Source organism: Helicoverpa zea, chromosome 14 (assembly GCF_022581195.2).
Source record: "Helicoverpa zea isolate HzStark_Cry1AcR chromosome 14, ilHelZeax1.1, whole genome shotgun sequence".
NCBI lineage: Eukaryota > Metazoa > Arthropoda > Insecta > Lepidoptera > Noctuidae > Helicoverpa > Helicoverpa zea.
Genome location: NC_061465.1, coordinates 11,907,194 through 11,920,991, shown reverse-complemented (window position 1 = coordinate 11,920,991; position 13,798 = coordinate 11,907,194). Strand labels below are relative to the sequence as shown.

The 13,798-nt window shown below is 33.6% G+C and overlaps 1 protein-coding gene across 1 annotated transcript; it reads left to right on the top strand.

The window, feature by feature from the left end:
• The first annotated feature begins 3,351 nt into the window (after positions 1-3,351).
• Positions 3,352-12,429, top strand: LOC124636552 (keratin-associated protein 19-2-like). The gene is made up of 4 exons (XM_047172684.1): positions 3,352-3,427; positions 6,766-6,940; positions 10,734-10,874; positions 11,945-12,429. The coding sequence occupies exons 1-4, from the start codon at positions 3,416-3,418 to the stop codon at positions 12,097-12,099; spliced, it is 483 nt and encodes a 160-aa protein (XP_047028640.1). The 5' UTR covers positions 3,352-3,415; the 3' UTR covers positions 12,100-12,429.
• Positions 12,430-13,798: the final 1,369 nt, after the last annotated feature.

Here is a 13,798-nt window from a genome sequence, read left to right as displayed (position 1 = left end):
GATCAAAAAATTCTATATGTACTTGCTTAAAAACAGCACCCTATAAACACACATGCGTACAATGCATTCATTGTTTTAATTACAAAGCTATACCGTAGATGCAATTACCCGATACTGACAGAATTATAGTCGGGGAGTTGTTGCAAATATTACGTCAACTTGTGATTCATCTGAGGAGCTTCGGTTATTGAGAAAGGTGTAGGCTGGGTAATGTGTGACCTCTTTTTGAATTTATATGAATACTGAATATATGAATAGGATGTTCAATGGATATTAATTAATTAATATGAGGTATAAGGCTAGATTTCGCCCGTAAAGAGGATCTTTGAGGCTATGCAAGAGGTTTAACCCGTCATATTTTGCGAGCGCTGCGTGAGCGCTGATTTGCGCGAGACACAATTGATCTTCTATTGTTTTATCATTAGCAGCATAAAAGCAGTTAAAAAAGTCAGTACCTAGGTATCTAATGTAGCTATCTCCGTGCTAAATGACATCTGAATCGGTTCAGGTATTTAAGCATAACGAAAAAATAAAAGTATTTTGGCCACTAGATACGACTACCTATAGTTTTTCTTTCAGTCATGGTTCAATTCTGGCTTTTTATTTAAAGCGAATCGCCAAAAAACTCTGTATTTTTTATATCCTCATTTTAACTTATCCTTTTTAAATAGCTTTAAGCTTAGCTTTAGTTTTAAGCTTATGTGGGTAGGAATAAGCTTATAATTTTCCTACAGATATTTTCCATGATTCGCCATTTCAAATGAGTTATCTAAGAGAAACAAATTCGTTCAAGAAGGAAGGTCAATTTCGCTTCATTATGCAAGACACGCCAAGGTCACGTAAAAACTACAACGAAAGTAACTAAACATTTTCCTTTGTTTTAAAACTTAAACAATCTCTCTCTAGGATGGTTTAAAATCGATGAAGGACGGGATTGAATGAACTTAATTTGACCACAAGAATCTCAAGGATACTCTTAGTACAGTTTAACTTTAGGTACACAAAATACTATATTGTTATGGTTTTTTTCTCATATTGGCTTTTGCTGTCCCATTGCTTAACAAAGGGCTCCACCCACACATATCTATATGCATAATCAGCCAAGAAAGTGGCCGGGTCTTCTCACCAACATTTCCTTGGTCTGCCTCTAGATCGCCTCTCATATTGTAATATCATAAATATTTGTATAGTTAAGTTTCTACTAAACACGGATGAACCAATTCGGGCTATATCGGAGTTGGGGGAGGCAAATAATGCATTTGCAGAAATGTTTTTTCCAAAAACCACCAACAAGAGCTGAAACATATTTGTGAGCATTATAAACTATCGAACTAAATCTTCAGTTTAACAAAGAAACTAAAATCAATAACGATTTAACATCAACATATAATATTACAGAAACAACATTATTTACATCTTCTTACAAAGTTGTTTGTGCTCAATACTGGAGTCTAAACTATCAAGTTAGACGGTTAGACGTTACAGCCTGCAGGCTATTACTGATTTGTGACACGCGTTTACTGTAGTTATGCTTTGCTTTGTGTTTAACTAGCTGTTGCTTCTGGTTTCACCCGCAGTCCTCGGAGACGGAGTAAAACACCGTATTACTCAGCTTCATCTGCTTAAAATTGTTTTGTGGGATATCATCAAAAACGATCCTTCCCTCTAAATGTGAAGCAGTAATGTCAGACTTTTCTTGACATAGAATCTACCTTTGTTCCTTCTGGAGCCTTTTGTGTATCAGAAACCCGATAACTTTATCTATAATCCCGTATCCCCTTGCATGAAGCAACTTAGACTGCAAGTCGACCCCAACATACTTGGGAAAGGCTAAGCTTCTTTTTTCGTCTACCACACTACTACTGAAAATAGGACTGGTTTCGAATATAATTATTATTTAAAATGAACTATGTGATCTATCTGTGAGTTATGAAAACCCCAGCAACTTTGTCACTCTGTCACACAAATTCATCTTCACAAGATCAATATGTTACAACAGCTATTGATATTGTCATGTTCTAAACTAAGCTATGATGATCAATAATTACTGGCCAATCAATTGTTAACAGATGACTGTTAATTAAGAATGTGAAGGGCTGTAATTTTGAACACTTAGCTCAATTAAATTAATCTCTGGGTGTTTTTGCCGAAATGACTGAATAGATTATGATTCAATTACGTGCCTTGATTAACCTTTAACTATTGGAATACTTTAACAAGATTTCATCTAAAATCTAAACTATTTCATCATTTCCAAACTATGGTGGAGTCGACTTCCAGTCCTCCCGGGTGTAGTAGGGTATCTATCAGTGTTTTCTTATGTATTCAAAGGAAATACTCACCATTCGTCTCTAGAAAGAGCCGCCAAGACACAAACATACAAATATGATAATTATCAGTCATGATAACGTTTCGAATCCTAGAATCTAAATTAAAATATACGTACCTTTCATTTGCCAATAAAGAAATAATCAAAAGTTACAACTAGACTAGATTTTTATTAACTAAACCATGTTTCTTCTGCAGCCCTTCAAGTACCAGGGTCATATTTTCCCCAACCCAAAAGCTTTTAGGCAAAAGGGTGCAATCTGTTAAAATACTCGTAGAAATATAATTCCGAAAAAACAAAATCTTCTGCATTTTAACTTTATAAACAACTTGGGTGGCCATACAAACACTTACCACCTGCAACTCAATATTTCAACTGCTTCGTAAGCAATCAATAAATAAATTCCTGACACCAACATAATGTAACTGTTAGTATCATGCTGTTTCTTTATGTGAAAACTTAAATGCCTTATTTAATAGAAGGGCCACATGTATATTCTATGTTACTATAGTACACCAATTCTGAAACGAATAGGCAACAACCATTGATTATTATTTAACTCTTATTCTGACATATTTTTCTATTTTCGATGTCAATAATTATGAATTTCATAATTAATTCTGAAAAATCTCATAAACTTTAGGACAGCAAACAACTACAAAACCAGTGAAATGGCCTAGAACGTCTGAACACACCTTGAAACAAAACTCTTGTAGACAGTATATCCTGCCATCATTTACAATTAGCCTAGCCATTTCCCAAGGTCATACTAGCATCTACCATCTAACCTACGACAATACGAAGAATAAACCAGCTGTAAAATAAAAAAAACAAATGAATGTAAACCATAACCCTAATTTTATAAACATCACCCACACAAATATCGACTCTAATAACCAGGCTGTATAATTCAATTTACCTAAACAGCCTTCACCAATATATTTCATACTTCTTCACCCCTACTGATATCCTTGGCAGAAGAAAAAAATGTAAATAATTGAAGCATGTAGTACCAGCTAGGCGAGTATATAAACTGGCTGCGCGGGAGTCGGTCATCAGTTGTAGCTGTGAAATTTTGTAGCCAACATGAAATTCTTGGTAAGGGATTTGTATTTATTTAATTGTGGGGGGCTTTTGGTGAATAAAGTGTGTGGATTATTAATGGATTACGACTGTGGTTTTAAAAAATAAAAATCGAATGTTTAAAATAAAATAATATTAATTCTTTTAAAAATATTAATTTTATTCATTACTATAATAACAATTTAAAAAAATAAAAACAAAGTGTTTTATGTGCCTGATATAAAGTTTCAGTGATTTGCATAGTTATAACATAATTCAATTTGGGTGCATTTCATATTTTATTATTTATTAATTTATTTGAATAATAAAAACACCAGTCTTTATTTATTTTTTCAAAAACTAAAGTACTTTGCATGTGTCATGATGCACATACTTGCGATATTTATGATGAAATGCAGATGATTAGCACTCACTTAGTTAACCTTAGTTTTTATGCACAGCCAAAATAATAATCTTAGTAAATTATTACTTTTATTTATAACACTCATATATATTTATTTATTATGTGTAATTTGCTTTTGCATGCAATAGGGTAGTGTCCAGGGTCGAAATAATGAAATAATATTTAGTCCGCTTTTTAGATAATCAAAAAATATTGGATACGTATTTTTTCTTTTTTTAATTAAACATAAAATGACAAAGATAATACACTTCAAAAATTAGGAGTGGGGGCCTTTTACGTCACAGTGTCCTGAAAATTGTAGCAACTTGTGACGTCACACTCAACTTTAACACGCTATATCTTAACAAGTTCTGATCCAATTTAAAAAAGAAAAAATACGTATCGCTTAATTTTGGACAATCTACAAGACGGACTAATTATTATTTTTTAGGAAACTAGCCTATTGAGCTTATAGCCAACGTTTTATAAAAAAAACTAAATTTTAAAAGTGACCATTATTTTTGCAATACACTGTACTTCACATTTGACAGTACAAATCACATCGAGCCTCAAGCATTGTGTCCACATGCCATAGGAAATTGCACACTTTGGCCTAGATCACCATGGAAAATTATACCCTAGCCTGCTATATAGGATATGATTCATACGATTGTTGATATTTAAAGTTGCAACAAATGGTATACTGCTTGTTATTAATTTTGTTGGTATTTTGAAGTAGATGTAGTTTTACTAAGAACTTTAGTAGTAATAGTATCGTAGTTGCAAATACTTTAAAACACTGTAAATGGTTATGGTCAAAAATATATGCACAGATGTAGTGATAGGTGTAATATTTTTAACTAACCCAATTTTACTGTCCTTTAGTGTACCTATTTCCAATTAATGATTAGACACTAGAATAATATTAATTAGATTGCATGTAGGTATAAATAATAATCACTGTTTTATTTTATGCATTTACTTCACCCTACACACCAAAGTATAGTTTTCTTTCGTAATAACATATAGTGCTTTAACTAAAAAACGTAATGAACTCATAACCTTTCAATATGCAGACCACGCCTTAACCTTTGGTCTACTAAGTACTAACCTAAACAAGAGCACATTATATTGGTACTATTGGCTATTATAGATCTAGTACATTTTAGTACAGGTACCTGCATTTAATATAGTGTAGTATCTTGACATTTCAAACAAAAAAAAACTTTTTCGGTTGTTTAGACCCGTTTTTGCAAAATTTTCAAAGTTTCAATAACTTTTGGTGACAAAAAACACCATTTTAGAAATTATTATACTGAAAAACTTCAGAAAAATCGAACTGGTTCTATAATTACCCCAAACTGTGAACTAGTGAACAAATTAATAAAATTTATCAATGAAATAAATCTTAATAAACCTGATTGTTCGTACTAAATATACCTATAATAGTGTTAATGATACACTACATAATTAAAAGTTTAGCAGAACTATGGAAGTTGTAAAACTTGCTATTATTTCAATCTAATGATACAAAGATAATATTTTTTTTGATATCATTGTCTGTGATATTTTTTTTCGTCTCTCATTAAGAAGTTTTTTGATATTTTTTTACGTTTCATGATTTTACTAGTCTTATACTTTGGTAATTTTTTCAATATCATTTTTTTAATTACTTTTCGTGATGTTCGATTTTCGTACTTTCTGTAACTTCTGACAAAATAGAATTGTTCATTATTAGAGAGAATTTTGGTAATTGTTTTTATTTTCGCTGAATTATGTGAGACTATTATTTTAATTAATATTATTTCGAGTAAAGTTATTTTACAGTTGCAATGTGTAAAAAAATATAACAGTAACATAAACTGTATTTCGTTAAAAAATAAACAGTAAAAAAACTCCCATTTCAGAATATAACGTTGCTGAATATACTTTTACATCACTAATTATGATCATAATTTCAGATTTCCGTTCTGAAATTGCTTTAAAAATGCAAATTAATTCATGGAGGCCGAGAATTTTAATTTTGCTTCCACAATCAATTAGCTACGGTGTAAATTAACGGATTTTGTAGGAAACACAAAATATCTATTTCTGGATAAGATCAAAAGGGCAGGATATTAATAACATTGAAGAGTTCAACAATCTGGTTAAATTATTGGTTTATACAAGTTTAATTTGTTCAAGAAGTTACAACCTTGAGTTTCAGTTTGAATTATTGTGTTCAAGAAATTAATTAGTTAAAGACCACCTTCCCAAATTGTAGCTTAATTAGTAATGGCAGCAATTTTTTTATTATTAATTATAATAATATAATCCTACAATATTTCGTGTAATAAATGATGACGATCATTTACTTCAGTATTCCAAATTCCTAGACTGCAAAAATATGACCACCATACGCCTTAAAATCTAGCCCCACACCGAGTTCACTCAACCCTTATAATTTTCACGTTATACTTACAACAACGACTGGTCTAATTATACACACTTATGTTCCCAAGTTTCACAACACTGGATATACCTACAAAGACAAAAGGATTGTATCAATATGGATTGCTTCATTCCTTTTAATGTTTAATCAGTAATCTTAGTGTTTTAATATTCAGAAAGGCTGTACCTCTGTAGTTGGGTACATTACCTTAAAAGGTATGATGATGAATATTGAAGGGTACGGAAGGAATACATTTTGAGATCATAATAATCTGTAGATATGATTTTTGTTCTGATATTTTTGAGTTAGAAATATATTTTACATATACATTTTTATTAAAACTAAGGATAGTGTCAGATTTTGGTAGTGTTGATAACTTTTTGGTAGGACAAAAGTTAGATACAAACGATGTCTAGAGGATGTGCAGTTTTGAAGTCTTCCTGAGCTCATGTCTTGAGCAAAAATAAACCTATAGCTCAAAAACAAAAAAGCTTCCAATTCTAACTTCAAAACATTAACCTTTACATTGTCTATCTCCAGATTGTCCTAGCCGTAGCCATGGTGGCGGTATCCGCCGAGGAAGCCGCCAAGAAGACGGAGAAGCGTGGCCTCTCCGGCCTCGGGTACGGCGGCCTCGGATACAGCGGCGTCGGGTATGACGGCGGCCTCGGATACGGTGGGCTCGGATACGGTGGACTCGGATATGGCGGATACGGTAAGGGAATTTTAAAATTGGAACAAATATTGACATAGGGTTTTTTTTATACGAGCACTAGCGACCCGCACCGGCTTCACACGGGATATCTCAGTATTTTCCCACAATTTTATGTATGCATGTAGAGGTACATATAAACAATCCTCTTCAATCACTCGATCTATTAAAAACGCATGAAAATAGTTTGCATAGGGATACAGGGACATAGGGATATAGTGATATAGTGCTTTGCAAGGCCGGAATGAACTTTAGTCACCCCATGCCTAAATCTAACCAAAACGAATTCTAATGCCTACATTGTATTGTGTGATACCGATGACTTTCTTATTCATTGAGCATTACCTATAGTTAACCTCTACGGATGACTGGTTCCACACAAAAGCCTGGTCAATGGCCTAGGTTTTCCTGTAATAGATTTCCTTAGAACAATCACGCGATTTAAATATCTTCCTATCTGGTTACCACAAAGTTCTGGAGAATACTAACAAGCCTAGAAATATCTAATACCAGGATTTAGAGGAAATTTCAAACAATCGACCGCAGCCAAGTTGTCTGCCTAACTTTAAATTGGCCAAGAGCCTTACATCTGGTGGACGTGACGCGGGCACCAAGTAACTTGGCCACGGTGGCTTCATTCCGAACACTTTGATATTACTATTTGGTTTCCTCTTAAAAGGTCTGTTGTGGTAAGGGGAGGATATTTTTTCATGATCAAAAATACTTTTGTCCAATGTTAGGTAGGTGTTTGGACAAAAAAAAAATGCCTCTAATTGCCTCACTAATTAATTTAAAAGGCACTTTTAAACTGTAGGTATCGATTCGTCCCTCATTTGCAACTGTCCATAAATTTTAAAGCGAAAAGCGCTGAGCAAAATGCGCACACAATTAACGTCTCTTAGACGATCTATAAAACAGCGCTACAGCTCTATAGTTCCTAAGAGATTAATACTAGGAACAAGTGCTCTTTTTAGAACTCATTACCAACCCTGAAAGTAGAATTCCAACCTTATTTCCTAAACTTCAGAGTCGATAATAGCTCTGGCAATGTTCTAAGTTATCAAAGTAATTGGTCTACCCGTGACAAATTCTATCCTATTAGGCTGTTGGAACTTATTTAGGAAATTAACTGCATTATTTTAAGGTTAAGGACAAATGCCTAGTGTTTGATTAGGAATAAATTGCCTACGCCTACTAATGTTAAATCCCTGTTTGAATTAATAGTTCTTGTACTGTTATTACTAGTATAAGTGCAGTATAATTTGCTGTAATTTATAAAACATTCATTGTCTTAATAATGTGTGACTAATCATTCTAGATTACTTATAAAGGTCTTATGACTAATTATTTGGCGAAAATAACTAATTTAAAATCTGCTTAAAGTTGGTCCCGCATTAAAAAAAAAACCTTCGACGTTTTTAGGTAGAAAAAAAATATGTTGAGAAAAATCAGAAAAAACTAGTTTTCCAAATTCAAGGATTTAATTTAGCAAAGTTATTAAATTTAAAAACTATAAAAAGCAATATCAAGTAACATCCGGCAAGGATATTATCACTTTTTTGCCACAACTTTTTGTAACTAAAATGGTCAATGAATTCAATGTAAAGGTCGCAGATTGTCAATTAGGCAAAAAACCTATCGTAAGTTACGATATTTTAAAATAATTATCTTGTACGCATGACTGGTTACTGTGATTGTATGAATCAGCCTTTTTGTTATGGTCATTCATTCGATAATAATCGACATTACGTGGGAATAAAAAACTTTGTTGAAGTCACTTTAAATATTTTCATCTAATAGTTTCAGCGGTTAAGTGATTTTGGAGATATTTAGACTGACTGTAAATATGACTATAAAAAAATGACTATCTGGATCAAAACTGAAGGATTCCATCATTTCAATTCAATTCCTGTCTGAAAAAAAAAACAACTGTTTGATATGAACATTTTAAAACTTATGAAATCAGTTTGGATGAAAAACATTTTTGTTTGTCAATGTAGGCAACATTGACAAACAAAAATGTTGCATGCCTAATACCATGCCAGATATTTTTAAGACTTTTCTAATCATTTCAGAATTATTTAAACTCAAAAGCTGGTGCAGCTTTGTCACTGCAATTTTATTGTATCACGAATATTGTTTAGTATGCGAACCTATCTAAATATCCCTCACATCATGTCCAGTGCCACATCAGATTCCTAACCACCTGACTGCTCGGAAATTGCTGCTACTTCATCCCTATACAGCAGATGTGATTTGCAAACTGTCTCACATAATATTGCGTTCGTTTCGCCACAGAATATTCTAGTAGGGATGTTGAAGTGTAATCCCATATGATATGATGTGTGGATTGCTCGTAATTCGATGTGATGGTGAGTGTCAGGTTATGAGAAAGTGATGCATTGGATAACTAGTTTGGTTCATGCTGAAGTTCCATTTAAACTTGTATTATGGCTGCAAGGATAGACACAAATAAGTTTAGGCAATATAATAAGTTCCAATGCTATCAAGAAAATATGACAGCCAGATATTCTAGGCTATAACTTTGTCCAACTTGAGAATTAAGCCTTAGACTAAATGCAGTTGTCATGGTTACATCTAAGCACGAAATTGCTAATAATTAACACAACTTTGTCTAAAACCTAAATTAGCATACAAAGTCTCCAAATCGATTTGCAATCAGTCTTTAATAAACTTTAAAACAAAGCAAATGTCCACTATTGTCATCTATTGTTAGTCATCAATGTCAGGCCACAGTGTGAGAAACTGTGGTCCTTGGCACACTGCTTAAGAGTAGTCAACGTGTAATTTTGTGTTACATCGTTGACCGTAAGTAACCACGGAGGAAGGAATGATAGTGGAGATGCCATAAGGAAGGTAGGTCAGGCGCCTTCTTGTAGGTCAAGCAACGTACGATAGGCGTGATCAGTTACTAGAGGTAACGAGACGTTCGGGTTCCTCGTCAAATCTGTTAAAGATTGTTTTTGATTGATTGGTGACTTTATTTTGACAATAATGGGCAAGTATCAGAGAAGGCGTAGAAGGGTTTAGCTAGTAACGTTCCTCATCAGCGGAGCACCCGCATTTTGGCGCGCTACTTTCTTAGGAGATTTTACGTTATGACGTCTCCGCTAGTCATTTTATTCTCCTCCGTAACGCAGGGGTTGGGCAACGTAATTAGTTAGTCTGTGTGTTGTTTTAGTTTAAGCTGTCATGTGGGTGCGATAATCGTCATACTTTAATTGGTGGTACGGCTAACGGCTTGCTAAATTGAGATGCCTGGACTGACAAGCATGTTTTAAACTTTGTTTTGTTTAGTTTAAACGCTGTAGGTAATAGTCTAGACTTACAATGAGAGGTCTTAGAGGTCAGGGATTTGGGGATGAGTGTCAAATAAGTTTTATTTTTTCATTCGAAATGCTCTATATTTAAAAATAATATGATATAAACTAAGACATATTATGAGAAGTAGCTTGTACAGGGCTAGGTAAGCTATATAGATTCATTTATTAATTTTATATCAAGTTAAGGTAAAGTACCTAAATAAGTTTTATAACGAGTAGCGTAAAACATTAACGTTACATTAAAGTTGAAGAAGCGTGGTGATTAATGCTCAATCTTTCTCCGTGTGAGAGAACGCCTGTGCCCAGCAGTGGTACAATAAAAAGGTTGTAACATACAAGTAAATTAGTTGTCCATTAAAGTTACTTGTATTAGCCAGCAAATGCCCCAGCCCTAAATATACAAAACATTGAACCACCACCTAAAATACCTAACCAAACCTTCTCTTCATCAGCTGCTGCACCAGTAGCTGTAAGCAAGGTGGCCTACACCACTGCTCACGGCGCCGGGTACGGCGGTTACGGCGGATACGGCGGATATGGCGGATACAGCGGCCTCGGCGGATATGGTGGCCTTAGCGGTTATGGCGGTCTTGGTAAGTTGATACATAGAAAGTATTTGAGTGTTGTTATTATATTTGATAGCAGTTTTACGAAGACATCTGTTTAAATCACTGGATAACATGGGAAAAAGATTAGTAAACTTGATACTTTCACACATTTCTCTTATACCTAAGGATCAAAAAATTAATTTTGACGTTCAAAAAGTGCTGCTTAACAGCTATGTTTTAATAAATGGTTTTGAGTTTGATCCCTATGTTTAAAAAGCAAAGAACCTGTGCGTTAATCAAAACCAAAAAAAGAACAAACGCCCATTACACCAGAATTATAATTACCACGTTAATTATATCTAACAAACAACGTAACTCTCAAACGTGGGAACTTGAATCAAGTGTAAAATAGTTTCTGAATAGCCGATTTTTATCTCAAACAATACCGGTATTGTTCTTAACAACAATAATATCAATAGCTATCTTTAATATGTTTTTAGTTGGCGTTGAATAAAGTTAGTATTGTAAGGTTTCCGTAACAGAATGTGTTAACTTTGTTCTTGACAAGCTATGTATTGCTAATTAGCTTGTACCCTTATTAGCGTGTTGCGAGTTTCTGCTACGGTTTGAAAGCATTATTTATTAAATATAAGGAAGTTTTACTCATATTTTAAGACGGTGGATATTGGTGATTTTATTTAGGCAAAAATGGATGTAGTTCCGATAATCTTTCTCCACTACCAATCTTTAGGTAACTCAACTTCGTCTATGACTTATGTATAGAAACTGTTTATCCTTCTTTTTATTTACTAAACCAGTTCAGTCGTTTCGTTGAGATTGATAAGCTTTAATAACTTCCCTGTCCCATGAGTCATAATATGTGATACACACCGATTGTTTAACTATTGTGTCTACATCGTGAACAGTGAAGTGGTTAATATACTTTATAGTTAACTAGTGACCTTTTTTCTGTTGGGAAATCATTAAATGACCATGAAGGACCTGAAGGAGTATCAAACTTTAACTGCCTAAAACCACCATGATTGTTCCTTATGTAGCTCTTTGTGAACCAGGACCAAATAACTCGTAATTAAATGTAATCCTCTTTTCACCAGGTTACGGCCATGGTGGTTACTACAGCGCTCCCGCAGTGTCCTACGCCAACCAGGTAGCATATGGCGGTTACGGCGGATACGGAGGTCACGGACTCGGATACGGCGGTCACGGCCTCGGATACGGAGGCGGTCTCGGATATTACGGACATCACTAAACTGACCTCACCACTTACAAAATTGTGTTCAAATTCTGTTTTTTGTTTTTTTCTCTTCAACTTTTTTTAAATACTCCGAGCAATGGACTTTGGGGTTTTTTTGTAATAATAATTATTGTATCTTTTTTTTAAACTGTGATTTATTTGGGATGTGATATTTTATTACGTCTTGATAATATTTATGATTGTTAGAGGAAATAAAACCCTAAGTCTGTTGTTTGAATATAATAAAAATAACGATGGAGTGAGCTAATGCTTGCTAATTTTTGTACAACGAAATATTGCCTGAGAGTCTTTGTAAATATCTTAATAAAATACTTATAAAATCAACTCGCTGTATTTCTGTCTTTAAGTGTAAGTATTAATTCCTACTAATATTACAAATGCGAATATAACTCTGTCTTCACGCCAAAACCACTGAACTGATTTGAATGAAAAGTTGGTACACAGATGAGACTAGTAGATTTAAAATTATGACATAGTTAAGATGCAGTATTTTTAGAGGACACTTAACAAAAACTCTTTTACCTCTGCCTCTCATCTCAGTCAAATGTCGTCCACTACTGAATGTACTGTATGAACCTACAGGGTATTTGAATACTGAACCAATATTTATTCGCTTTATTTTAAAAGCCTTAAAATGCAATATTCACATGCGATTTAAACTGGTTAACAGCTTAAAATCGGCACGGCATTACCATAAATGAATTATTAAAAATTGGTGACAAAAATATGTTTTATTCAGTAAAGGGGATGATAATTTGGGGGTGGATGTGAAATGGTGTGTAGGTCGACCACAAGCTTTCATGACATTTTATGAAACTTTGATTGGAGCAAGTTTTTTGAGGTCTCCCAGTAGATATAGTGAGGTTTGAGTCACAAGCGGTAGCGACTAGATAGATTGAAGGTATTCAAATAGATAAAATGTTTTTTTTTTTTGCATTTAAAACTAGTTACTTTTTAGGAAGCCTGACAATGATTGAACAAATTAATCATTGTCAGGCAATAATTATTAATATTATTGCCTGACAATGATTGATACTGTCCAACGAGGCCTATGTGGTGTTAAGAAACCCTTATAATTTTAATCCGAATGCAGGCAGATGTTTTATCCTCTTTGGTCTCATAAATAAAATCATCTATCAGATAAAAAAAATTAACATGAAGAAAGCAATCCAGCCAATTACTACTAATACTAAATGCAACACGCTACTACTGATACTAAATAAATACAAGGTTTCATAAGAGTTAGCGATTTCATCCTCCCGCTAGCAAAGGCAACGTAGCCTTACAAAGTAAACTTTTCACAAGTGTAATTATCTGTAAAATCTTACTTCAAATGTGTTTATGAATTTTATTTTATAGCGTTAAAAGTTTTATTTCGAACCATTTAAAGTTATTTTTTCTATTTATTTGATTAAAAAATGTTTTAAGTACTCGAAAGTATTCGAAATAAAAATGAACTGGAAGAAGTAAATAGATATAAAAAGAAGAGTTAATGACATAATTTTAGTCTGGGCTCGGAATTACAAAATAGTGTCATTAAACTGAGTCTTTGTAGTTTGTGAGGTGTTACTCCAAAAAAGTTTGACAGACGTTTGACTCGTCTGCAAGAAAATATTGTCTGGGAATTTTATCACCGTCGATGTCCCTCGAAGATAAGCATGTGTGGTGATTAATGTATGTTCCAGCTTAGACA

Coding starts and splice junctions, on each gene's coding strand:
- LOC124636552 (XM_047172684.1), top strand. Junction 6,941..10,733: donor ACTCGGATATGGCGGATACG/GTAAGGGAATTT, acceptor TCTCTTCATCAG/CTGCTGCACCAGTAGCTGTA. Junction 10,875..11,944: donor TAGCGGTTATGGCGGTCTTG/GTAAGTTGATAC, acceptor TCTTTTCACCAG/GTTACGGCCATGGTGGTTAC.